The 24869-nt window shown below is 42.3% G+C and overlaps 1 protein-coding gene across 1 annotated transcript; it reads right to left on the reverse strand.

The window, feature by feature from the left end:
• Positions 1-1139: 1139 nt before the first annotated feature.
• RSPH3 (radial spoke head 3) lies at positions 1140-22970 on the reverse strand. Its single transcript, XM_065401445.1, has 8 exons — positions 22834-22970; positions 18103-18190; positions 14451-14592; positions 13010-13155; positions 11903-12106; positions 10240-10402; positions 4162-4248; positions 1140-1294 (listed from the first exon to the last, which is right to left on the reverse strand). The coding sequence occupies exons 1-8, from the start codon at positions 22968-22970 to the stop codon at positions 1140-1142; spliced, it is 1122 nt and encodes a 373-aa protein (XP_065257517.1).
• Positions 22971-24869: the final 1899 nt, after the last annotated feature.

Consider the following 24869-nt stretch of genomic DNA (forward strand, 5'->3'; position numbering starts at 1 on the left):
GGAAAGGGAGCTTCAAATTTCCTGGGGCTTACAGGGGAGGGGTGGATGTCAGTGCATCAGAGCAGTGGAGATGCTGGCCAGAGTGGTCGCTTTTGGAACTGTGGGATATCCTCCGGAGGCCAAAAGGTGTTTACACTGATAGAACGTGTCTTCACTTTCACAGCAGTGAAAAAAGAACAGCAGTAAGAGCTGTATGCCTGTCGTGAAGGTGATTTTCTTTTTGCGGTGAAACTTCTGAGTTTCACCGCAAAAAGTCATTAACAAGTGTAGACGCTCCCGCGGTTTTAGCACAAAAAAGGGACTTTTTGAACTTTAAATGGTAAGTGTAGACATAACCTTAGAAAGACAAGGTGGGTGAGGTAATATCTTTTATTGAACCAACTTCTGTTGGTGAGAGAGACAAGACACAGGTCTGACTTTATCTTGATAGCCATGCTGAGTCTTAAAGTGAAAAATGTGGAGGGATTGAAATTTGAGGAATTTACATTCCTGTTCTGAGATTAAAAATATTAGGATAATAGTACACCTCTAACTCGATACAACGCTGTCCTCAGGAGCCAAAAAATCTTACTGCGTTATAGGTGAAACCACGTTATATCGAACTTGCTTTGATCCACCGGAGTGTGCAGCCCCGTCCCCCCGGAGCGCTGCTTTACCGTGTTATGTCTGAATTCGTGTTATATCGGGGTAGAGGTGTATACTGTATTGCGGCATGAAAACATGCAAGTTACTTTTAGCAAATTAGTGTCTATTAGTGTGAAGTTAATATAGTCCCGTCCCCTCCTTCCCCCGATCACAGCCCCTTGTATGAAGTGTCAGGCAGCATTACTTTTTCAATTTAAAGAACCTGCACTTGGGCTTGTTATATAGAAATGCAACCCCAATGCTGAACTGAACACTGTACAGAATTTCACTCACATCCTTCTGTAGTTTGCTAGTAGTAACCTCTCTGCATTCTTCTTTAGTCAAGTTAGCTATGTCAGTATTTTTAAAAATTATTTTAGGCTTTGCTAATCTTATTGTTTGGTATCCTTCACCAAGGCTAGTGTATGAGATTTGTAAATAGCCAGGAATGCATCTTTTGACTAGGCCAAGTGTTTATTGGCCATTACCTGATTACTTGATGTTTGGTTTGGTCTTCACTTAGCTTCAGGCTCCCGAGTTTCTGTTTGATGTAATGCTTCTATCTGAACGGAGCCTCGATGAGATGCTTCTGTTTGCCCAGCAGGCTGACCAGATGCTTCTGGCTGATCAAATGCATCTAACCTCTTTTCAACCACCTCACGAATCAATGCTGAAATGACAAATGGAGTTACTATAGGGCAGAGCAGAAATTTTTATGGATAAAAAAAATGCAATATTTAGAGATGATTTTATACATTATTATATTATTGATTGACTCACAGGGCAACAGTGAAATGTAATAGTAAATGCAGAAAATTTTACCTGAGATTGTGATATATGCTTAGCCAAATTAGCTCTAGTTACCTCAAGGCAATTATTTTAAAAGGTTCTGTTCAACTGTTTTATTATCCCTTGTCTCTTATCTTTGTTCCTTCATAACTGCTGGAGCAGGCCACAATGCCAGGAACCAGTACTAGTGAGGGGACAGTAAATATTGAAGGCAAGGGATCTCTCCAAAGCAAAAAGAATCTAACATATATTTCTGGAGAGCAGTGCAGTTGAAGATCACTTTCACTGAAACAAAAGCAGCAGCAAAATAATACTGTTTATTCCCTTAAAGATCAATAAATATCACAAAGTGTGGGATCCCACTTAAAAAAAAAAGCCCCAAAATTAACCAAAAAAGGTTTTTATTTTTAAAATAATACAGAAAATGGAACAATATAGAGGTGCCAGTAACAGCTCCATGGTTAAGACTGAGTTGAGTTTTGCACTTAAAGAAGATTCACCCTCTCTGTTATGTATCCTCCCCAAAACTGTAGCACTTACTCTTTGAGTACAGAATAAATTTTCTTTGAATTTACAAGTAAATCCATTCATTAATTTCCAACTTAAAATTAATTTAAAAATGGATTCCATGAGAAATGAAGCACTGTATTTGATCTTTTATTTTTGTCCCAAATGGTCTCAGCTCATGCATTATCTATCTACTCAAAAAACGGGAGATAGATGATTTTTAATAGATCTGATGCAATGGGCAATTTTTGAAAATAGACCTACTAAACACTGAAGGTAGGTGGAGGAAAACTAAGGTGGTGCAACGGAACGTAGAGGGTAGGAGGGCAAAGTATCTGTTAACCGGTCAGCATGCTCCAGCTACTTTGCACTGTTGTAGGATGGTGCAAAGCAGCTAGAACACATTGGTGAATCTGGCCCTAAAAGTTAAACACAAATCTAAAAAAAAAAAAATTAAGATGGATACTACATATCTTCCAGTCATTAGTATATCACATGCTTGTTGAGTGTTCATGGATGAACTTTTTAATAATAAAAAAAATTCCCCAGACAAAATTTCATTAGTAAGGAGTTAAGTTTGAGAAATACATATCAGTAATTTAGGGTAAAATACGTAAGAGGAAAGTTGTAATTATCAAAAAAATAAGGTCTAGATTATAGACCCAAGAAATTCAGAATTCAGACTAAATTTTAAAGAATCCAAAGTCAAGGTACAGAAATGCACAGTTAGGGTACTCAAACAACCTTCTTAAGTCTGACTTGCAGTGACACCATGAGGAAGAGATATATGCAAAAAAGGATGAATGTGTGTTTAAAAATAATTTAAATCTAATCTGGGACCACACACTGATATGCATTAATTATAACTGTCTGATTATTGCATGGTTTAAGATTTAAGATTAACTGCAGCCTGTAAAGGTAGACATTTTTAAAAATACTGTTAAGCTCTGATGAGCCAATCAAGAATCAGAGACTGGTTCATTTATCTGATTAATTACTGCTTTAGTTCAGGGGAAAGTACAGTATTATTGATTACTGAGGAGCCAAGCAGATGTCTCCATGAAAAATGTGACTGATTTACACTGTTCCAAACCACCATATTGATGATGTCTAAAATTAACAGTGGAAGGTTACTAGCCACATGACTTTTCAGCCAATCATGACCAAGAATGTTTCTTCTGTTCTTATTCTTTCATTTAGAATGACCACATTGTTACATGGTTGGGATAATTTATACACGTGAGGCCACAGGCCTTTTGTTATATACCAGTGGCCTTAAACAATGTATATGCTTTTCAATTTGAGAAACAAAAGAGCCTTCAGTTTGTTCAATGGAAAACAATACAGTAAAAACTTTGGTATCCAGCATGTTGGGGGTATAGGGGGTGCCGGTAAGTCAAAAATTTCGGTTAACTAAGAGGGAGGGAGTTTGGCTGTGAGAGGGAGCTCAGGGCTTGGGGTTGGGGCGTGGGAGGGGTTTCAGGGTGCCCGATCTGGTGGCGCTCACCTTGGGCAGCTCCCCACAAGCGGCGACGTGTCCCTGCTGCTCCTAGGCAGAGGCGCAGCCAGGCGGCTCTGCGTGCTGCCTCCACCCACAGGAGCCTCCCCCACAGCCCCCATTGGCTGCGGTTCCTGGCCAATGGGAGCAGTGGAGCCAGTGCTCGGGGCAGGGTGGGGGCAGCGCATGGAGCCTCTGTGGCCGTTCCCCCACCTAGGAGCAGCAGGGACATGTCGCTACTTCTGGATATGGATATTAAAAGTCCAGTTGGATATCAGAAATGCCAGTTTCTAGAGCTTTCTGGTTGGTAAACTGCCGAATAACACAGCCTTTACTGCACAAGAACATAGTTTTGTTGTCTGTGAAATAAATGAGGAATATAAACTATGTAAATAAAAAGAGAACAATTAACATTCATTAACCATTTCACTTCTGCTGAACATAACAGGAACCTCTGTCAGAGACATTCCACATATGCTGTGTACTGTCAGTAGAGATGTGCTGCTGAAACACGCCTGGTATTTCTATTTTTTTTTCACTTGACCAATAATTACAAATCACCAGCATAAAATGGGTCTGGGAATTGTCCAACAGTCAGAAGGTTAAAAAAAAAGAAAACGGTAAAATACCATCCCATTTGGACAATTGCAACTGTTAAAATATCATCTGCTTCTTTATTTCGCAATAATCTGACTGAAAAAAGTTAAGCAGGGTACATTATATTCCATGACTTTGTAACTTACTGTCAAGCACTGCCCTTCCCAGAATCTTCTTCTCCAATGTCTTATCTACTTCTGCCATCACCCATGGAAGGAATTCTTTCTCAACGTCTGTAAGATTTATGGAGAGAAAGCAAGATAAAGTATTTTTATTAATGATGTGTTATAGGATCTTAGGGTCTATTTTCCAGTAAATGTATGGTTGTTCCCCATTGTTGAATGAACACTGGTCCATTAAAGACACTTGTCCTGTAAAGACCTGATTTACAAGGAATTGAGTCTCCTCAACTGCCACTGACTTTAGTGGTTGTTGAGAGTGCGCAGCCTCTTACTCAATCAGGCCCCAAGTTAAAAATGAAAAATTGCATTTAGTTAGATGAAAATAAGGTTCAGTAATTTAGGATAGTAACAGTTCTGCTTTTAATTTGAACATATCCTGCCCTCTGTCCTGTCCAAACTGTTTAATTGTCTATGCCCAAGGAGTTCCTGCTTATCCTGATATTTCCAACATTATCCTATTTTAACAAGACAACCCTATGTCTTACCATATTTGCAAGATATACACAGGTTCTGCTTGTGCCCAGTGACGGATGCTGTGTAAAAAACTTAGATAGAAAGTACTTTCAGAGCCCATGAAATGTCACTATATTCAACACGAAGTTTCAATGCAACATAACATTTGCATGTAATTGTCATACTGACAAAGTTTTCTCTCATTACTTAGGTCCTCAAAAGTGGCATTTCTCAGGCAAAAATAAGTTGTACACCATAGCAGGCAGCTTGTAGCAAAAGGCCAAACAGAATTGTATTGGAAACCTTGGGGATGCTTTAAAGTCATCAATAATGGCAGCAGTTTACTTATTGGAAGTGCACTTAAGTTTCACTGTATTAATAAATTAAAAAGCAAGAAGTACAGAATTGAACTCCTTGGACCTGCCAGTACCTCTCTTCTTGCCAGCTAGACCTCTACTTACAAGTAGTCATAATAAGACTCTGAGTGTTTGTTTCTGAGATAGACAGATCAAAGGGTTAGCCAAATTTACAAGTGCAGTGCATGAATGACTGGACTGACCCACAAGAAGAATTACTGTTCGAGCTAAACATGTGATTGGGCTGATTTATTAGGCCAAATTGTTAAACCTTCTGGACTCATCATATGGGACCAGAAAAAAAGGGCATTCAAAGTTAAAAATTCTATTTCAGTAGTTTGAACTTCAGCCACTGATAGTAGCCAAAATAATTCATAGAGAGCATTTTCATTCAATTCTAACTATGTGATCTCCGCAGACATCCATGGTATCAATGTGCATAAAAATATGCCATAGAAACTTTGTTTTGAAGCAAGAACCCAAGGTAGTAGAAATTTGGCAATACAGCTTATCTAATTTTCTCACATCTTTTAATCTACCACTATTTATCCCCATCACTCTTTTTTTTTTTTTTTTTTTTTTTGGTAAGTGAATGGACTGTTTGTGAAAGATGGAATGATGGCGTTGAGAAAAAGTCCTCTCCCCTTAGAAACCCAGGAAGCAGGGACCATTTCTAGAGCTGAGCATCTGGCTCATTTCTATGGCTGTTCAGCCCTAGACCATTCTTCTTAGACTGCCATCAAGAAAGCCAAACCTGATGATGTTTTCTGTGTCATGGACACCTACCACTAGATATTCCTCAGAGACCCACAACTCATATCACAGAAGCCAAAGAAGAGCCATTAAATGGTAATGACCTTCAGGGCCTAATTTGAGTCAAGAAGCAGAAGCACATGTCTATATTTTGCATGCAATGCTGGATATACATGTAGATGTGCATAGCTAAACAGATGCCCTCTTTTTCATGCATAGAACTGTTTGCACCTACTTCTGGCAGAAAATCTGGCTCTCAATCACTGTGATTCACAGGAGTGACCTAAAGATGATGGGTTTCATGAATTATTATAAATTCCTTGAGCCATCCAGTTCTGTCTCTTGCACTCCCTTTTCACATCCATCCTGTCTCTTAAGGTGACGACTACTGGTTTTCAGTTAGGAAGAAGGAATTGCAGTTTTATTTATAGCTGGCTTTCACAGGCACTCCATGCGTAAGCTGCATGGAATTATAATGTCTTCACTACACTACAATTGTAAACATATTGTGGCAGCCAATTATAACATGGTTGCCCCCCTCCAGTCATTGTTTTAATACTTTTTGCTTTTTCCAGTATAGATGGAAACAAACTCTTATAATCATATTAAGAAAACCATACTACAGCTCTGATTTTGTCAGGTCTGTAGTATGGTTACAGCAAGATATGGTACACAGACTAGACCAAACTAAGTTATAACACAACCTGGGCATTAAGTTAGATAGCTGCCTGCTGGTATGGTAAAATATTGTAGTGCAGATGGTCCCTTGGGCAACAGTTTGTGGAAGATGTTCACCTCACGAGCTGAGGAGCGTGACTGTAACATGCAATGACCCTGCTGATAGAGGGTGGAAAAACAATTGTGTACTTTTTAAACACCAGTCTCCCTCTAGGCCAATAATTGCAGGTGTGCCACAATGTTATTCTTCCAGGGACCTAAAAAGGTCAGACTTTGAAGCCACTGATTTGCATAACTGCTATTTCCTTTTTAACAAATTCTGAAACTTTCCATGCCAGAGAAACAATTCACTTTAGATTTAAAAAATGTAAATACTTGATTATCTTTCTAATAACATATCTCTTTGTGTAGTGTCCAGTTTGAATGGCAACAAGGTTTGCTCTGATTGCACTGGCCTGGAAGTTGAATGGTTATTTTTTTGAATACCATGTACCTAAGTTGCTGAAACTAGTAGGCACTTGGCTAACCTTTTCATGCCATAATCACTGAGCTTCTAGGGTGATCCAAGCTGCCAGAAAGGGAATATTCAATCAGTAGGTTCTCTTTTGTGGAGTTTTTAGTGCTCATGAAAGCTGCCAGACCGATAGCTATGGAGACTTAGTCTTCCATTTGTTTGAAGGGCAAAGCATAGGTGGAGCAGTGCTGTATCCTCATGTCACAGAAGCCAAGTTTAGTGCCACCCCCCACCACATGTGAGAGCAGGTGTTGGGGTAGGCAAGAACCTATCCACAGCATCCTTCAGAAGCAGAACAGGGGAGGGTTTGGAGTGCAAGGGGTGAGGAATCAAGGAGCTAAAGATAGTGTGGGGCAGACTAAAGGAAAAGGGCAATTAGTGGAGTAAATTTAGCAGTTCTGCTCCCCATATTGTTTTCTCACTGTTTATTCCCTGACATCCATTCTGCTTTCTGTTCTCTGTTCCCTGCTTGGCCCCCGCCTGTCTTCCATACTGTCTCCACTACTGCCCCTGCCTGATCAGGAAGATCCTTGTTCCAACCAATTCGTCCCCTCTTCTGATAATGTTTATCAGCATCAAATACCCCAAAAACATCTATGTGGGTGAAACCAGACAATCACTATGCTCTCAAATGAACTCATTCAGAAAAATGATAAAAGACAAAAACACCATCTCTCCTGTGGGTGAACACTTTTCACAAAGCAGTCACTCCATATTTGATCTTTCAATACTCGTTCTCAAAGGAAACCAGCATAATCACTTTCAAAAGGCAAGCCTGGAAACTGAAATTCATAACTCTGGTAGATACCAAAAACCATAGACTCAACAAGGACACTGGTTTTATGGCTGATTACAACAATCTGCAACACACCACACTGCCTGCTACCCTTAATTGCCCATTTCAAACGCCTTCCTTATGTATAACAATCTAACCCTCAATTGCCCACTTCATTTCAAGTGACCACCTACAACATGTGTTACCCCTTATGCTTAACAGTCCGTCCCACCTTATATTTTGCTCAGCCACTCTGATTTCCTTCCCCAGACTTGAAGACCACCTCTGTGTAGCTCAAAAGCTTGTACCTTCCACCAACAGAAGTTGGTCCAATAATAGATATTACCTCACCTATCTTGTCTCTCTCATATCCTGGGACCAGCATGGTTACAAGCAACACAGCAAACAATCTTTAACAGGGTTTTTAAATGATTCTCAAAAAATCTGAACTCTTTGAGCATCCCACTTTATCACACCTACAGCTCAGCCTATGTTTGTCTGTGTTCCCATTAACTTTCACTTTCCATTTAAATTAAGTTGCGAGTTTTTAATGCATTGAATTTAGCTCTTTTCAATAAAACAATTATTAGCTACTGGTGTCACAAATAGGATCTAGTTGTATATGAGTGACCAGCAATGTTAGTTTTAAAATTGACTTTTTAAAAAAAAATACCAAATATGCCAGTCACAAATGTAAATAATGAATGAAATTTAGTTTTATTGTTTACATCTGGATAACCAATACTAAATGATAGAAGGACTGTAAACTTCTTAAGTTATTGTGAATTTTATGGTTATTTTATATGTTAGATTTAGGACTGTCGATTAATCGCAGTTAACTCATGCGATTAAACTCAAAAAAATTAATCGCGATTAATTGCAGTTTTAATTGCACTATTAAACAATAGAATACCAACTGAAATTATATATTTTGGATGTTTTTCTACATTTTCATATAGTATTCTGTGTTGTAATTGAAATCAGTGTATATTATTTTTATTACAACTATTTGCACTGTAAAAATGATAAACAAAAGAAATAGTATTTTTCAATTCACCTCATACAAGTACTGTAGTGCAATCCCTTTGTTGTGACAGTGCAATTTACAAATGTAGATTTTTGTGTGTTACATAACTGCACTCAAAAACAAAACAATGTAAAACTTCAGAGCCCACAAGTCCACTCAGTCCTACTTCTTGTTCAGCCAATCACTAAGACAAACAAGTTTGTTTACATTGATGGGAGATAATGCTGCCCACTTATTTATAATGTCACCTGAAAGTGAGAACAGGCATTTGCATGACACTTTTGTAGCTGGCACTGCAAGGTATTTATGTGCCAGATACGCTAAACATTCGTAGGCCCCTTCATGCTTCGACCACCATTCCAGAGGACATGCTTCCATGCTGATGACGCTCGTTAAAAAAATGTGTTAATTAAATTTGTGACTGAACTCCTTGAGGGAGAATTGTATGTCCCCTGTTCTGTTTTAACTGCATTCTGCCATATATTTCATGTTATAGCTGTCTCGGATGATGACCCAGCACATGTTGTTCATTTTAAGAACACTTTCATTGCAGATTTGACAAAGCGCAAAGAAGGTACCAATGTGAGATTTTTAAAGATAGCTACAGCACTCAACTCAAGGTTTAAGAATCTGAAGTGCCTTCCAAAATCTGAGAGGGACGAGGTGTGGAGCATTTCTTTCAGAAGTCTTAAAAGAGCAACACTCTGATGCGGGAACTACAGAACCTGAACCACCAAAAAAGAAAATCAACCTTCTGCTGGTGGTATCTGACTCAGATAATGAAAATGAACATGCGTCGGTCTGCACTGCTTTGGATTGTTATCGAGGAGAACCTGTCACCAGCATGGACGTACGTCCCCTGGAATGGTGGTTGAAGCATGAAGGGACATATGAATCTGTAGCGCATCTGACACGTAAATATCTTGCGATACCGGCTACAACAGTGCTATGAGAACACCTATTCTCACTTTCAGGTGACACTGTGAACAAGAAGCGGGCAGCATAATCTTCTGCAAATGTAAACAAACTTGTTTGAGTGATTGGCTGAACAAGAAGTAGGATTGAGTGGACTTGCGGGCTGTAAAATTTTACATTGTTTTATTTTTGAATGCAGTTTTTTTGTACATAATTCAAGTTCAACTTTCATGATAAAGAGATTGCACTACAGTACTTGTATTAGGTGAATTGAAAAATACTATTTCTTTTGTTTTTATACAGTGCAAATACTTGTAATCAAAAATAAAGTGAGCACTGTACACTTTGTATTCTGTGTTGTAATTGAAATCAATTTATTTGAAAATGTAGAAAACATCCAAAATATTTAAATAAATGGTATTCTATTATTGTTTAACAGTGCGATTAATCGTATGATTAATCGCTATTAATTTTTTTAATTGTGTGATTTATTGCAATTAATTTTTTTAATTGCTTGACAGCCCTAGTTATATTACATGCTTCCTGTAAAGAAAAAAAAAATAGTACAAACCTCTTTCTACAGGATCATAGAAATATCCACTCTCACGAAGACTACTAAAGACTGAAGGAATGAGATCAGCCAGGTAACGCTGAGCAAATGCCCTTGCTGCAATTTTCTCTGAAGTCTCCTTCTGCTTTTGAAGCAATTGTGACTGTTGATTTTTGCGACGTTCCTGTCAAAAGAATGTTATATGTAAAATTTGCAGCCTTTTAGCTTTTAATTCCAAAACCCCAAAAAGAGAACATTAATAAAACATGAATTTTTAAAACACGCAACAGGCATATAAACTGGGGGAGGTCAATTGTTCCTTGGATAACTACACATAACTTATATGGGGTCCACCTGTGTGTACATAGACCTTTCAGGTGGACAAAAATGTTTTTTAAAATGGACAAATTATATTCAAAACTGCTGAATGCCCAGAACCACATTATTCACAGCCATTTCAGCAAAATGGTTCCCTTCATTTACTTTTTTTTATATTTGGTACATCTGTAAAGCAGTGATTTTGCATTTGCTGACTTCATGCCCTTCTCTGGTTTCTCAGCATGAACTGGGGCTGATGACATGGAAATCCCTATTGTTGATAAAGCAGGAGGTCTGCTTCTGGGGTGGGGAAAGGCAAATCTGGTTTTACTTAAAGATTTTCTAAAGTTTTCAGCGCTCTCATTTTCTGTTCTATTTAGTATAAAATAACAGTATTAAAAATACAAATAAAACTGCTGAATGTTAAACAAAAACAGTCACTATTGGTCAGAGCTCCCCAAGGGAAGAACCACAGGCAGAAAGTCCAGGTGGACATGCTGGGTAAGCACAGTCAATACACAGGGGTACTGTAGCTGAGGACTTTGTCTACGAGTGGGAGAACTGCAGAATTCCATCCAAGAGACGGTAAGGGCATGAGAATTGACATCTTATGGGGTGCACTCAGGGAGACCAGAGAAGGAGAAAGAGATGCAGGTAGTCCTGCAACCATGACTATCGCCGCCACTTTATGGCTGTCTGAGGATTTCTGGCTCTTTTGATTGCAGCTACAGGATCTAAGCATTTTTAAAAAGATTAGATCTAAAAAAATGTTACTACGGTCTATGGTGTAATTTTCTAAATACGGCCCTTTGTTTCCAAAAAAATGCCTTTTGCTGAGAAGTTTAACACAATGACGGCTGGGCACTTTCATATACCTCATTTGGTACATACAGATCATGAAAAGTGTTTGTACACTCAGGATTTTGTGCATTAAGAAGTTGGATGTTTTCTTTTTAATTTTAGAGCACTGCAAGCATTCATTTGAGAGGTATCTTTGTGAAAATCTTCAGTTAACTGCTTGACTAAATTATTTTATCAGATACATAAGGCAAAATGCTGTCAGGTTCTGTACTGCGTATGAGATACATTTCTGTGAAGTGGTTACATTCCAGTTTGAATATCAGTACTTTACAGGAACCACAACATTCTGCTGATGTATGGAAACTACTACAAAAATGAAGCAGTAAAGACATTAAATCGAGCTATTTTTATAATTGTCTAACCTGACGTTGCCCCTTTAAGTTAAGCAAACTTATTTTAGGTTTTGTCTTTGTCTTCCAGTGGTGTAAAGCCAAATGAATACAAGCTTGCAGAAGACCAAAGGTCAAGACACTGACATCGTTGGACTGCTCTATCGTATTGATACCTTTTCTTCTCTGTGTCGCCTCTCTTGCTCCTCAAGGCGTTGTACTTCAGCGAGCTCGGCATTGCGTAGTTCCTCATATGCATACTGATGTGCCCGCAGATTGGCCAGCTCCTCTTCTTCCATGACTTCTAGCAAAGCTTGTTCAATGATTTTTCCAATCAAAACTTCTAGCATTGGTTTGACTTCAATGTCAAAGTCAAAGAGCTGAGGATGAAAGCAAATTAAACAGAGATTTATGTATCCAGGTCCCAATCAATTTAAAGTCTTATCAAGGTGAACAGAAATGCTTACATCTGCAATAGCTGGTGAGATCACAAGTGTCTAACACAGGGCTGGGAAGACAGTTTTGTGCAGCTGTAATGTTACCAACTATGGCAAGGAATGTGTGAAATTCTGAACTCAGAATGGGGCAAAAAGAGAAGCAAAGGATAAGGTGCTATTTGGGAGATGGGCAGTACCAGATCATATGGAGGATTTAGGTAATTTCACAGTTTTAAAAAAGAATTCCTCCAGTCCTCACTAAGTGATGTGTATGATCCAGATTAAATACCACTAAACATGAATACTGGTAGTTCTGTCATTCTCTTCCCTCCTCTAATGGTAGTTCCTGCCACCTCAGCAGCTCAGCCTCTCTCTCTGTCTGAGATCCTTTCAGGCTCTCCTCTCTTTAAGAAAGCATCCATAGCAACATGCAATAGGTCTAAGTCTGTCTGGTGGGCCCAATCAACAGACCAGTTCAAAACACAGTCACTTTTGGGGCCTCCAGTCAGAGGCAGAAGGCTAGACTGGACACAAACCATGCTCACATGCACATCCCTAGTCCCCTCATGCTGAATTTTATTATTCAGACATGCAGCGAATTTCTGAACGTTTTAATTTTTACTGCAAAAAAGTAAAACATTAGCATTCGAGGAGAGGCATTTTCCTTAACATTATCATTATCCTCACAGTAAAGTACTCTAGACATTATAGGGAATTTTAAATCTCTCTACAAAGAGTAGTTCCTCCATGTTTCTTGACTGATTTAAACTCTTCATTTTGTATCACAAACTTATTTCGTACATAAGAAATGTTGCTATAGTTGCAGACCCAAATTTGCATTTGTACCTCTCCTTCTTCTATCTGTGTGGCCACATCTCTCCCTGTTTTGGCTGGGATGAAGAGTGGAGTAGGTGGTCTGTCCAGAAAAGCATCTGTTTGACACTCCACATCAACCTCTATTATGCGGTCACCAAGCTCTTCCAGATACAACTCTATGAAGCAATAGTATGATGAACACTGTATGTAGGGTTCTGTTTTGTACAAAAAGCCAATGTGGCAAACTAATTGTTAACAGAGGTAAATTATCATATTAAAATAATGTACAATAAAATGATTGCTACAAAGTTAAAGACTCAATGTAATATTTACACCCATTTTTCTGTGTAGGAGCTACCATTCTCATATTGTCCATAGTGTCTGATGTATTTAATGGGATATGATTCATAAAGTGATATTTCATTTGTTAGATTTCAGAAGTTGATGAGGTCATTTTGATTAAGTGTAGACTATCAGGTTTTAGCTCACTTTGTGAAATACTGTTCCAGGTGGAGTTAATTCTGATAAAGCAGGTTAAAAGAAAGGCCACAGATAGCATATCTACTAACAGCTATGTTTAAAATGTGTGTGTGTTTTAATTCTCCATGGTATGTTCATTTTGAGAGGCAGTGGCTAAGTGGATCAGACTAGGTCTGCGGTATTGAGACCTGGGTTCTCCTTGTACCTTTTCAGAAATAACCTTCAGATAAATGAGAATCAGAGCAGTTTCTCATCTGTAAAATGTGTGTGGGGAGGGGAAGGGCTGAGATACAAGACCTTGCTCAGTAATAAGGGCTGGGAAGTGTACAAGATTATTAACACTATTCAGTGGATAAAGTAAGAGATTAGAACTAATTGGGTCAAAAGGAATGTAAATGGGGGAAAAGCCATTGCTGCTGCAATTAGGAAACAGGAGGGCAGGATGCTCACTTGAACCTGAGAGCATATTCAATGCCACTGGAAAATTCAGAAAATTAAGAACAAGTGTCCTGTGAGCATGTGCAAATGGCATTTTTCCCACAGTGTACAGCTCAGTCAAATCTGAACAGATTTTCAGAGGCAGCAAAAGACACTGCACTGACCTGAAAGCTATCCTCTTGCCAGATTTCAAGTTCCTGCTACAAACCATTGAGGGCTAAAAAAGATGTAGTTTTTCTTTATTTTCCCAACAGCAGCCTTATTTTTGGAAATGGCTCCACCACTTTTGCCCAAACTTTCAAAAAAAATTCCAACCTGAGCCAGATACCAAACATGGAAAATTTCAGCCTGAATGGATAAATTTGTTAAAAGTTCTAAACAACTGAAAACAGGACGTTATAATCGGAGGGGACAGACAACCTTAACTACTGATGTTACTATCAGCTCCTCCTACAATACTATTAACAATGTGAATTAAACTAAGTAGGCTAATATGGATCAATGAAAAGTTTTTTGTTTTTAGTATTAGATCAAGATTTTTTCAACATTCTACCTGTCTGCACATCAACATGCTTTCTGCCCTCTACAGGCTCTGGAGTTCTTGACTGAAGCTGCTCTTTTGCTCGTTTTCTGGCAAGTGCTTTCCTGTGAGCCTCTCGCTGTCTTTGGATCTCAAGAGGGTCAGGCTGAGCAGTCTGGGGTTTGATACAAAAAGTTTCTTAGTTTTGCAGGGAAAAATTCCAGCACAAATTATACACAAAATTACTACTAAATAATTTCTAAATATAAGTGATTTTTTAAAATTTCTACAAATCGAATTATTTAGATCAGCTCTAAGATATGGCCCCTGCAAAGACTTTCACAACTTCTTAACTTTACATACTGTGAGTAGTCCCATGGACTTCAGTGCATAAAATTAAACGGGTGTGTAAATCTTTGCAGGATAGGGGGCTAAGGAAGTAGTGTGCTAGCTACACTAAATTGCTATTTGGAAATATCCAATAGCTTAAAAGTGTGGTTCTATTTTGAAAAATAAGCTGTTTAAAAATGGCATGAGTTTACTAACAGACTTGCTCTCTGAAATTTTTCAGTCATGCCTGCCGGCTTACTTCATTGTCTAAAGCAAGTCTTTACTCCAGTTAGCAGAGCATAGTCCAGACAGCTATGAGGGTGAAAAGAATTCTGTTCTAGGTTGCATATTGTCAACAGAATTGTTTACTAATTTCTGATTACAGAATCTTTATTGTTGGTGAAGGGTGAGCCAGAAGGTACCCATGACTTTTAGATTCAATATTGCACTTGCAGAATTGTCAGTTAGGAAATCATTTTTTAAACTTTATAAACAGAGCAAATTTGATATGTAATCAGAAAGAGATAATAACCATGGAACCATTTCCACAAAGTCACTTTTGAGTACAATGGTCCTTTAAATCCAAAAGTTGATCTACTCTAAAAAGGATCTGTTGGAGAACATTCTCTGGAAACTAAATATCTCTAAAATATTAATCAGAAATATCACAAGACATTGAATGCCTCTGCTTCAAATAAGCATTGCTTGTGAACACTAGGCCCAACAATTCTCTATAAAGGGCTATAATGTATCCACCTAAACCAAATGGAACCAAACTGCTGGCACTTAAAATTAAAATGGTCATAGAGCAGTTTTTAAACTAAGGGCTGGGGGAAAGCAGCCGACAGGTGCGGAAGAGCATGTGGCTCGGACAGAGACATCCCTTGGGGGAGGATCTATTAATGGAGATTCTTTATGTCCTAGTAAGGAGAAGAGGATGGAAGATGATAAAATACGGGTAGGATCTAATGAGCAACAGTCAACTGAAAAAGAGACCCATTCAATGACATCGTGTAATGGCAGACAGCTAAAAAGTGACAAGTTTTTAAAAGTGCTTATATACAAATGCTAGAAGTCTAAATAATAAGATGGGTGAACTAGAGTGCCTCATATTAAATGAGGATATTGATTTAATAGGCTTCACAGAAACTTGGTGGAATGAGGATAATCAATGGAACGGAGTAATACCAGGGTACAAAATATATCGGAAGGACAAAACAGGTCATGCGGGGGGGAGTGGCACTATATGTGAAAGAAAGCATAGAATCAAATGAAGTAAAAAGCTTAAATGAACCAAACTGTACCATAAAATCTCTATGGATATTAATTCCATGCTTGAATAATAAGAATATAGCAGTAGGGATATACTACTGACCACCTCACCAGGATAGTGGTATTGACTGCGAAATGCTCAGAGAGATTAGAGAGGCTATAAAAATAGAAAACTCAATAACAATGGGGGATTTCAACTATCCCCATATTGACTGGGTACATGTCGCATCAAGATGGGATGCAGAGAGAAAGTTTCTTGACACCTTAAATGACTGCTTCTTGGAGCAGCTAGTCCTGGAACCAGGGCCGGCTACAGGGTTTTGGCCACCCCAAGCAGCCAAAACAAAAAACAAAAAAAAAGCTGCGATCGCGATCTGCGGCGGCAATTCGGCGGGAAGTCCTTCGCTCCCAGGTGGAGTGAGGGACCGTCCGCCGAATTGCCGCCGAATACCTGGACGTGCCGCCCCTCTCCGGAGCCGCCGCCCCAAGCACCTGCTTGACAAGCTGGTGCCTGGAGCCGGCCCTGCCTAGAACCCACAAGAGGAGAGATAATTCTTGATTTAGTCTTAAGTGGAGCACAGGATCTGGTCCAACATGTGAATATACCCGGATCACTTGGTAATAGTGCCCATAATATAATTAAATTTAACATCCCCGTGGCAGGGAAAACACAACAGCAGCCCAACATGGTAACATTTAATTTCAGAAAGGGGGGCTACACAAAAATGAGGAAGTTAGTTAAAGAGAAGTTAAAATGTACAGTGCCAAAAGTGAAATCCCTGCAAGCTGCATGGGAACTTTTTAAAGACACCATAATAGAGGCTCAACTTAAATGTACACCCCAAATTAAAAAAACATAGTAAGAGAACCAAAAAAGTGCCACCGTGACTAAACAACAAAGTAAAAGAAGCAGTGAGAGGCAAAAAGGCATCATTTAAAAAGTGGAAGTTAAATCCTAGTGAGGAAAATAGAAAGGAGCATAAACTCTGGCAAGTGAAGTGTAAAAATATAATTAGGAAGTCCAAAAAAGAATTTGAAGAACAGCTAGCCAAAGACTCAAAAAGTAATCGCAAAATTTTTTTTTTCTTTTAAGTACATCAGAAGCAGGAAGCCTGCTAAACAACCAGTGGGGCTACTAGAGGATTGAAATGCTAAAGGAGCGCTCAAGGATGATAAGGCCATTGTGGAGAAACTAAATGAATTCTTTGCATCGGTCTTCATGACTGAGGATGTGAGGGAGATTCCCAAACCTGAGCCACTCTTTTTAGGTGACAAATCTGAGGAACTGTCCCAAAGTGGTCATTTTATAGTTGATAGTGTCACTGTTTATCCTGATTTCTATGGTAATGGCACCACTTCACAGCTCCACATCATACATCATCTTAACACCGACATAAGCTTTCAAATGATGTATGATGTGTGTGTGTGTGTAGAGAGGATGTACTAAGTGTCTACTGCTCACTTACTGGAATAGTCCTGCATCTACAGGATAAGTGAGCACAAGTTAACTTAGAAACAATATTCCCAGAGTTGTGCTAATATCCAGGGGCGGGTTTGGTGGCATGCCAGCGGGAGGTCCGCCAGTCCCGTGCCGTCGGCGTACCCGCCGCAGGCATGCCGTCGAAGGCAGCCTGACTGCTGCCCTCACGGCGACCGGCAGGCCGCCCCCCGCGGCTTGCTGCCCCAGGCACACGCTTGGTGCGCTGGTGCCTGGAGCCGCCCCTGCTAATATCACTGAGATGCTGATGAACAAACCAGGAAGTAAATAAAGTTGTGTTGGCTTATACTCAATAGCATATACACAAAAAGGAAATGAAAAAGGAGAAAACTTCTTAATCTAAAGTTTTCCCAACACTGTTAAAAAAAAAAATCTGAACAGTGGAAGTTCACATGAAAATACATTACAGCATTTCTAGAAACTAAAACTGTGAAAAAACCCACATATTAATCCAAAAGGAGAACCCATGGTTGTGCTTTATGTAAAATGAAAGTACAAATGGGTAAAAATCATTATTCTATAATAGTTCTATTGACTCTTAGTTTTTAACAGAGCTATAATAAGATTTAAGTAAACAGAACCTACCCAAGGTAATGCATGAAGGGCATAAGTGTTGCCTCGTACCACTCTCCTATCGTACATGAGGTTCGCATAGCGAACAGGTTCTTCCTCTCTGTAACACATCACATCATAAAGGAACAAAATCAACAGAGCTGGTTATGGATCGTGTCACATTGTAGTATCTCTGAAGAGTGAGACCCAGCTGGGTGTCAATAAAGGCCTAAAGAACAAACTACACCAACAACAGGTGTAGTTTGAAGTACAATGAAGTAAAAATCTTAAGCGAATCCACAGGTTCCATAGAGTCTCTATGGATAGAAATTTCATGCTCTAGTAAAAAAATAACATTAGGGATCTATTATCGACCACCTGACCAGGACAGTAATAGTGATGATGAAATGCTAAGGGAAATTAGAGAGGCTATCAAAATTAAGAACCCAATAATAGTGGGGGATTTCAATTATCCCCATATTGACTGGGAACATTTCACTTCAGGACGAAATGCAGAGATAAAATTTCTCGATACTTTAAATGACTGCTTCATGGAGCAGCTGGTACGGGAACCCACAAGGGGAGAGGCGACTCTAGATTTAATCCTGAGTGGAGCGCAGGAGCTGGTCCAAGAGGTAACTATAGCGGGACCGCTTGGAAATAGTGACCATAATACAATAGCATTCAACATCCCTGTGGTGGGAAGAACACCTCAACTGCCCAACACTGTGGCCTTTAATTTCAAAAGGGGGAACTATACAAAAATGAGGGGGTTAGTTAGACAAAAGTTAAAAGGTTCAGTGACTAAAGTGAAATCCCTGCAAGTTGCGTGGGCCCTTTTTAAAGACACCATAATAGAGGCTCAACTTCAATGTATACCCCAAATTAAGAAAAACAGTAAAAGAACTAAAAAAGAGCCACCGTGGCTTAACAACCATGTAAAAGAAGCAGTGAGAGATAAAAAGACTTCCTTTAAAAAGTGGAAGTCAAATCCTAGTGAGGCAAATAGAAAGGAGCACAAACACTGCCAACTTAAGTGCAAGAGTGTAATAAGAAAAGCCAAAGAGGAGTTTGAAGAACGGCTAGCCAAAAACTCCAAAGGTAATAACAAAATGTTTTTTAAGTACATCAGAAGCAGGAAGCCTGCTAAACAACCAGTGGGGCCCCTTGACGATGAAAATACAAAAGGAGCGCTTAAAGATGATAAAGTCATTGCGGAGAAACTAAATGGATTCTTTGCTTCAGTCTTCACGGCTGAGGATGTTAGGGAGATTCCCAAACCTGAGCTGGCTTTTGTAGGTGACAAATCTGAGGAACTGTCACAGATTGAAGTATCACTAGAGGAGGTTTTGGAATTAATTGATAAACTCAACATTAACAAGTCACCGGGACCAGATGGCATTCACCCAAGAGTTCTGAAAGAACTCAAATGTGAAGTTGCGGAACTATTAACTAAGGTTTGTAACCTGTCCTTTAAATCGGCTTCGGTACCCAATGACTGGAAGTTAGCTAATGTAACGCCAATATTTAAAAAGGGCTCTAGGGGTGATCCCGGCAATTACAGACCGGTAAGTCTAACGTCGGTACCGGGCAAATTAGTTGAAACAATAGTAAAGAACAAAATTGTCAGACACATAGAAAAACATGAACTCTTGAGCAATAGTCAACATGGTTTCTGTAAAGGGAAATCGTGTCTTACTAATCTATTAGAGTTCTTTGAAGGGGTCAACAAACATGTGGACAAGGGGGATCCGGTGGACATAGTGTACTTAGATTTCCAGAAAGCCTTTGACAAGGTCCCTCACCAAAGGCTCTTACGTAAATTAAGCTGTCATGGGATAAAAGGGAAGGTCCTTTCATGGATTGAGAACTGGTTAAAGGACAGGGAACAAAGGGTAGGAATTAATGGTAAATTCTCAGAATGGAGAGGGGTAACTAGTGGTGTTCCCCAAGGGTCAGTCCTAGGACCTATCCTATTCAATTTATTCATAAATGATCTGGAGAAAGGGGTAAACAGTGAGGTGGCAAAGTTTGCAGATGATACTAAACTACTCAAGATAGTTAAGACCAAAGCAGATTGTGAAGAACTTCAAAAAGATCTCACAAAACTAAGTGATTGGGCAACAAAATGGCAAATGAAATTTAATGTGGATAAATGTAAAGTAATGCACATTGGAAAAAATAACCCCAACTATACATACAACATGATGGGGGCTAATTTAGCTACAACGAGTCAGGAAAAAGATCTTGGCGTCATCGTGGATAGTTCTCTAAAGATGTCCACGCAGTGTGCAGAGGCGGTCAAAAAAGCAAACAGGATGTTAGGAATCATTAAAAAGGGGATAGAGAATAAGACTGAGAATATATTATTGCCCTTATATAAATCCATGGTTCGCCCACATCTCGAATACTGTGTACAGTTGTGGTCTCCTCACCTCAAAAAAGATATTCTAGCACTAGAAAAGGTTCAGAAAAGAGCAACTAAAATGATTAAGGGTTTAGAGAGGGTCCCATATGAGGAAAGATTAAAGAGGCTAGGACTCTTCAGTTTGGAAAAGAGAAGACTAAGGGGGGACATGATAGAGGTATATAAAATCATGAGTGATGTTGAGAAAGTGGATAAGGAAAAGTTATTTACTTATTCCCATAATACAAGAACTAGGGGTCACCAAAAGAAATTAATAGGCAGCAGGTTTAAAACAAATAAAAGGAAGTTCTTCTTCACGCAGCGCACAGTCAACTTGTGGAACTCCTTACCTGAGGAGGTTGTGAAGGCTAGGACTATAACAATGTTTAAAAGGGGACTGGATAAATTCATGGTGGCTAAGTCCATAAATGGCTATTAGCCAGGATGGGTAAGAATGGTGTCCCTAGCCTCTGTTCGTCAGAGGATGGAGATGGATGGCAGGAGAGAGATCACTTGATCATTGCCTGTTAGGTTCACTCCCTCTGGGGCACCTGGCATTGGCCACTGTCGGTAGACAGATACTGGGCTAGATGGACCTTTGGTCTGACCCAGTACGGCCTTTCTTATGTTCTTAACAGGGATGCTACTTAAAGAAATTAGCCCCTGCATCCCCCTTCTTGTACACGTCCATCTCAGCTATTGACTAGGCAGGCAACCCCTCACACTGCAGAGCTGATGCACCCCTAGTCCCACGGTCCTGGCACCTCCCCAGGCCTGGGCTTAGTTACAGCAAGTATGTGCCTTGGGCAGGAAGGGACAGGGTGCGGTGAGGGCGGGGACTGCTGTGGGGCAGGGGGTACTGGGGGGGGCAGGGGTATGCGGGGGTAAGGGGGCAGGCTGAGGACAGGTAAAGGCAGGGGTGGGCAGAAGGTGCTGGGAGACGGGACAGGGGCACTGGGAGACAAGACAGGCTGAGGGGGCCAGGGGTGCTGGGGCAGGGGACACTGTGGGACAAGAGGGGGGACAGGGGAACGCTGGAGAATGGGACGGAGGGCAGGGGGATGCTGGGGGCGGAGGATGCTGGAGGACGGGACAGGAGAAGGGGCGGGGGGCATGGACGAGACGGGGGCAGGGGGCGCTGGGGGATGGGACAGGAGAAGGGGCAGGGGGTGCTGGGGTAGGGATTGGGGGGGCACTGGGGGATGGGGAGGGAGGCACTGGGGGTGGGGACAGGGGGCGCTGGGGGATGGGACGGGGGTCAGGGGGACGCTGGAGGACGGGACGGGAGAAGGGGCAGGGGATGCTGGGGGAGGGGACGGGAGAAGGGGCAGGGGGCGCAGATGGGACGGGGGCCACGGGGTGATGGGGCACTGGGGGACGGGTCGGGGGGCGCTGGGGGACGGGACGGGAGAAGGGGCAGGCACTGGGGGATGGGGAGGGGGGCAGAGGACCCTGGGGACGGAGGGCAGGGGGACGATGGGGGACGGGAGGGGAGAAGGGGCAGGGGGCGCGGACGGGACGGGGAAAAGGGGCGCAGGGGGGCGGGTGGATGCGTCGGCGGGCAGGGGGCGGGGGACGAGGCGGGGATGGGACGGGGGAAAGGGGGCGCGGACGGGACGGGGGTGCTGGGGGATGGGACGGGAGAAGGGGCAGGGGGTGCTGGGGGAGGGACCGGGGGGCACTGGGAGACGGGGGACAGGGGGCGGGGACAGGGGGCGCTGGAGGACGGGACGGGGGGCAGGGGGCGCAGGGGGCAGGGGGACGCTAGGGGAGCAGGGGCGGGGGCGCGGACGGGAAGGGGGCGCAGGGGGCGGGGTGACGGGACGGGGGTCAGGAGGCGGGGACAGGGGGCGCTGGAGGACGGGACGGGGGGCAGGGGGCGCTGGGGGCAGGGGGACGCTGGGGGACGGGAGGGGAGAAGGGGCAGGGGGCGCGGACGGGAAGGGGGCGCAGGGGGCGGGGTGACGGGACGGGGGTCAGGAGGCGGGGACAGGGGGCGCTGGAGGACGGGACGCGGGGCAGGGGGACGCTGGGGGACGGGAGGGGAGAAGGGGCAGGGGGCGCGGACGGGAAGGGGGCGCAGGGGGCGGGGTGACGGGACGGGGGTCAGGAGGCGGGGACAGGGGGCGCTGGAGGACGGGACGCGGGGCAGGGGGACGCTGGGGGACGGGAGGGGAGAAGGGGCAGGGGGCGCGGACGGGAAGGGGGCGCAGGGGGCGGGGTGACGGGGCAGGGGGCGCTGGAGGACGGGACGGGGGACAGGGGGGCGCAGGGGGCGGGGGACGAGGCTCACAGGGGCGCGGTTGGAGCCGGGCTGGGCAGTGCGGGCTGGAGGGAGCGCCGCGGGCCGGACTCACTGCTCGCTGTGTCCCGGGGCTCCCCGGTATCTCCGCCGGGCGGGCAGGGCCCGGGGGCGGCTGCAGTAGCTGTAGGTGCCGCTGGCTGCAGCCGCCGCCTCCTGGTTGCGCGCGGGGAGCATGGAGCCCGTGGCCATGGCCGCGGCGGGGGCTGCCGGGCGCGGGGCTCAGCCCAGCCTCAGGGCCCCGGGAACAATCCTCGGTCTGTTGTTGCTCAGCGACGCGGCGTTCGCTCCTTGACAACCGTCTCCAGGATAAACTGCGACCCGGCCGGCAACAGGGCACTTCCGGTTCGGGAGGCCAGCGCACTTCCGGTTGGGGAGGCAAGCCCAGCTCCGCGCGCATGCGCACGCCGGCCGTCTCGCTTCACTGGGCTTGTGATAGACGGGAGACGCTGTTCCTGACCCTTCACCTGCTCGCGACCCCCGTGCAGCTCTGTCTGTCCGGCTCCTTACACACCTGCAAGTGGCACACGCGGGCGTGTGTGCGAAGGAGAGAGATGCAGTCTGTCCCCGCTATACAAAGGTTATGAGTCAGGCCCTTTAAAAATCACAAAATAGGCTCAAATATGAGATTTAACAAAGAATAAATTGTTGGTGCTTTTCATGTCTGCTGTTTTTTTCCATCTTTAAGGTTTCAAGCTTTTCTCAGGACGGCTAGAAACGTACATACAAAAATAAAATTAAAAAAAAAAAAGCTGTGTGTCATATAAACACCTGACTCCAGGAGCTGGGTCATTAAGAAAAATATTTGTCTGATTCTCTAGAGCCCTACCCCTCTTTCTGCACCTCAGGCTAATGATCCTGTCTGTGCTTCATCACTTACACAGAAACCCATTTGGTTTGAGGAAGAGGCCTTCTTGGGTTGCCACAAAAACATGTTTTCTTGGAGCTAGTAGAAGTAGTATCATCCTGTAAAACATTAACTAAAATCAAAACAAGTTTTGAGCCAAAATCAAATATATTTTTTCTGTTTATAGCAAAGCACAAAAATGTAGGCAAAAATGGAAGCTGGATAGAGTCCCCTTGAAAAATTTGGTTTTGTAATACTGCATTTCTTCTGAGGAGTTATGGTTGACATAAACAATAAGATGAAACCTTGAGTGGCTTGTTCATGTTGTTAGATGCCAACTGCTTAAACATGCATATCCGATGTACTGATAGATTGTCTAATATACAATAGAAACCACACTAATCCACATAATTTGCACACGAAAATTGCAATCTTTCACCCTTTCTCATCACATGTTTAAGGGCTCTTATTATAGCTTCACGACTACATTTACAAAATATATAGTATATTGTGAAGTATGATCATAATTGAACTGAACAATTGTCAAAATAACAAAATATGTGTTGTGATGCATTATCTTTGATTTTTTAAATGTTTGTTCACTTATGCTCAGAATTCAGTAAATCATGATGGGTTTTGCAAATTAACGAAGTTGTATGGTAAAATAGATCTCCTTGTCACATTCTTTTCTTCTACTCCCTATTTCTGTAGGTCAAACCCACTCACGTAAGGTATGTCTACACTGCAATTGGGCTAAAAATAACTGTGTGCCCCCCCCCGCTGGATCACAGATCCTGGTCTCCAGCCTGAGCCCGAACATCTACACTGCACATTTATAGCCTGGCAGCCCAAGCCCCGTGAGCCTGAATCAGCTGACCTGGGCCAGCTGCTGCCATGTCATTGCAATGCAGACATATCCTTAGACTCTGATCCGGTGAACATCAAGCTTGATTTCAATGGGATTATTCATGGCAGTTGTCATAAATATAAAGGGAAGGGTAACCACCTTTCTGTATACAGTACTATAAAATCCCTCCTGGCAAGAGGCACAAAATCCTTTTACCTGTAAAGGGTTAAGAAGCTCAGGTAACCTAGCTGGCACCTGACCAAAAGGACCAATAAGGGGACAAGATACTTTCAAATCTGGGGAGGGGGAAAAGGCTTTGTTTTGTCTGTTCTTGGTCTGTCTGTTCTGTGTGCTTGCCGGAGACAGATCAAGAAGGCAAGCAATCCAACTCAATTAG

Source organism: Emys orbicularis, chromosome 3 (genome assembly GCF_028017835.1).
Source record: "Emys orbicularis isolate rEmyOrb1 chromosome 3, rEmyOrb1.hap1, whole genome shotgun sequence".
Classification (NCBI taxonomy): Eukaryota; Metazoa; Chordata; order Testudines; family Emydidae; genus Emys; species Emys orbicularis.

Excerpts from the sequence above, each read along its gene's own strand:
- RSPH3 (XM_065401445.1), bottom strand. The coding sequence starts at position 22,970 with ATGGCCACGGGCTCCATGCTCCCCGCGCGCAACCAGGAGGCGGCGGCT. Across the intron at positions 12,107-13,009 it reads CACAGATAGAAGAAGGAGAG|CTCTTTGACTTTGACATTGA; the intron begins GTACAAATGCAA and ends TTTCATCCTCAG. Across the intron at positions 1,295-4,161 it reads GGGAAGGGCAGTGCTTGACA|CATTGATTCGTGAGGTGGTT; the intron begins GTAAGTTACAAA and ends TTGTCATTTCAG.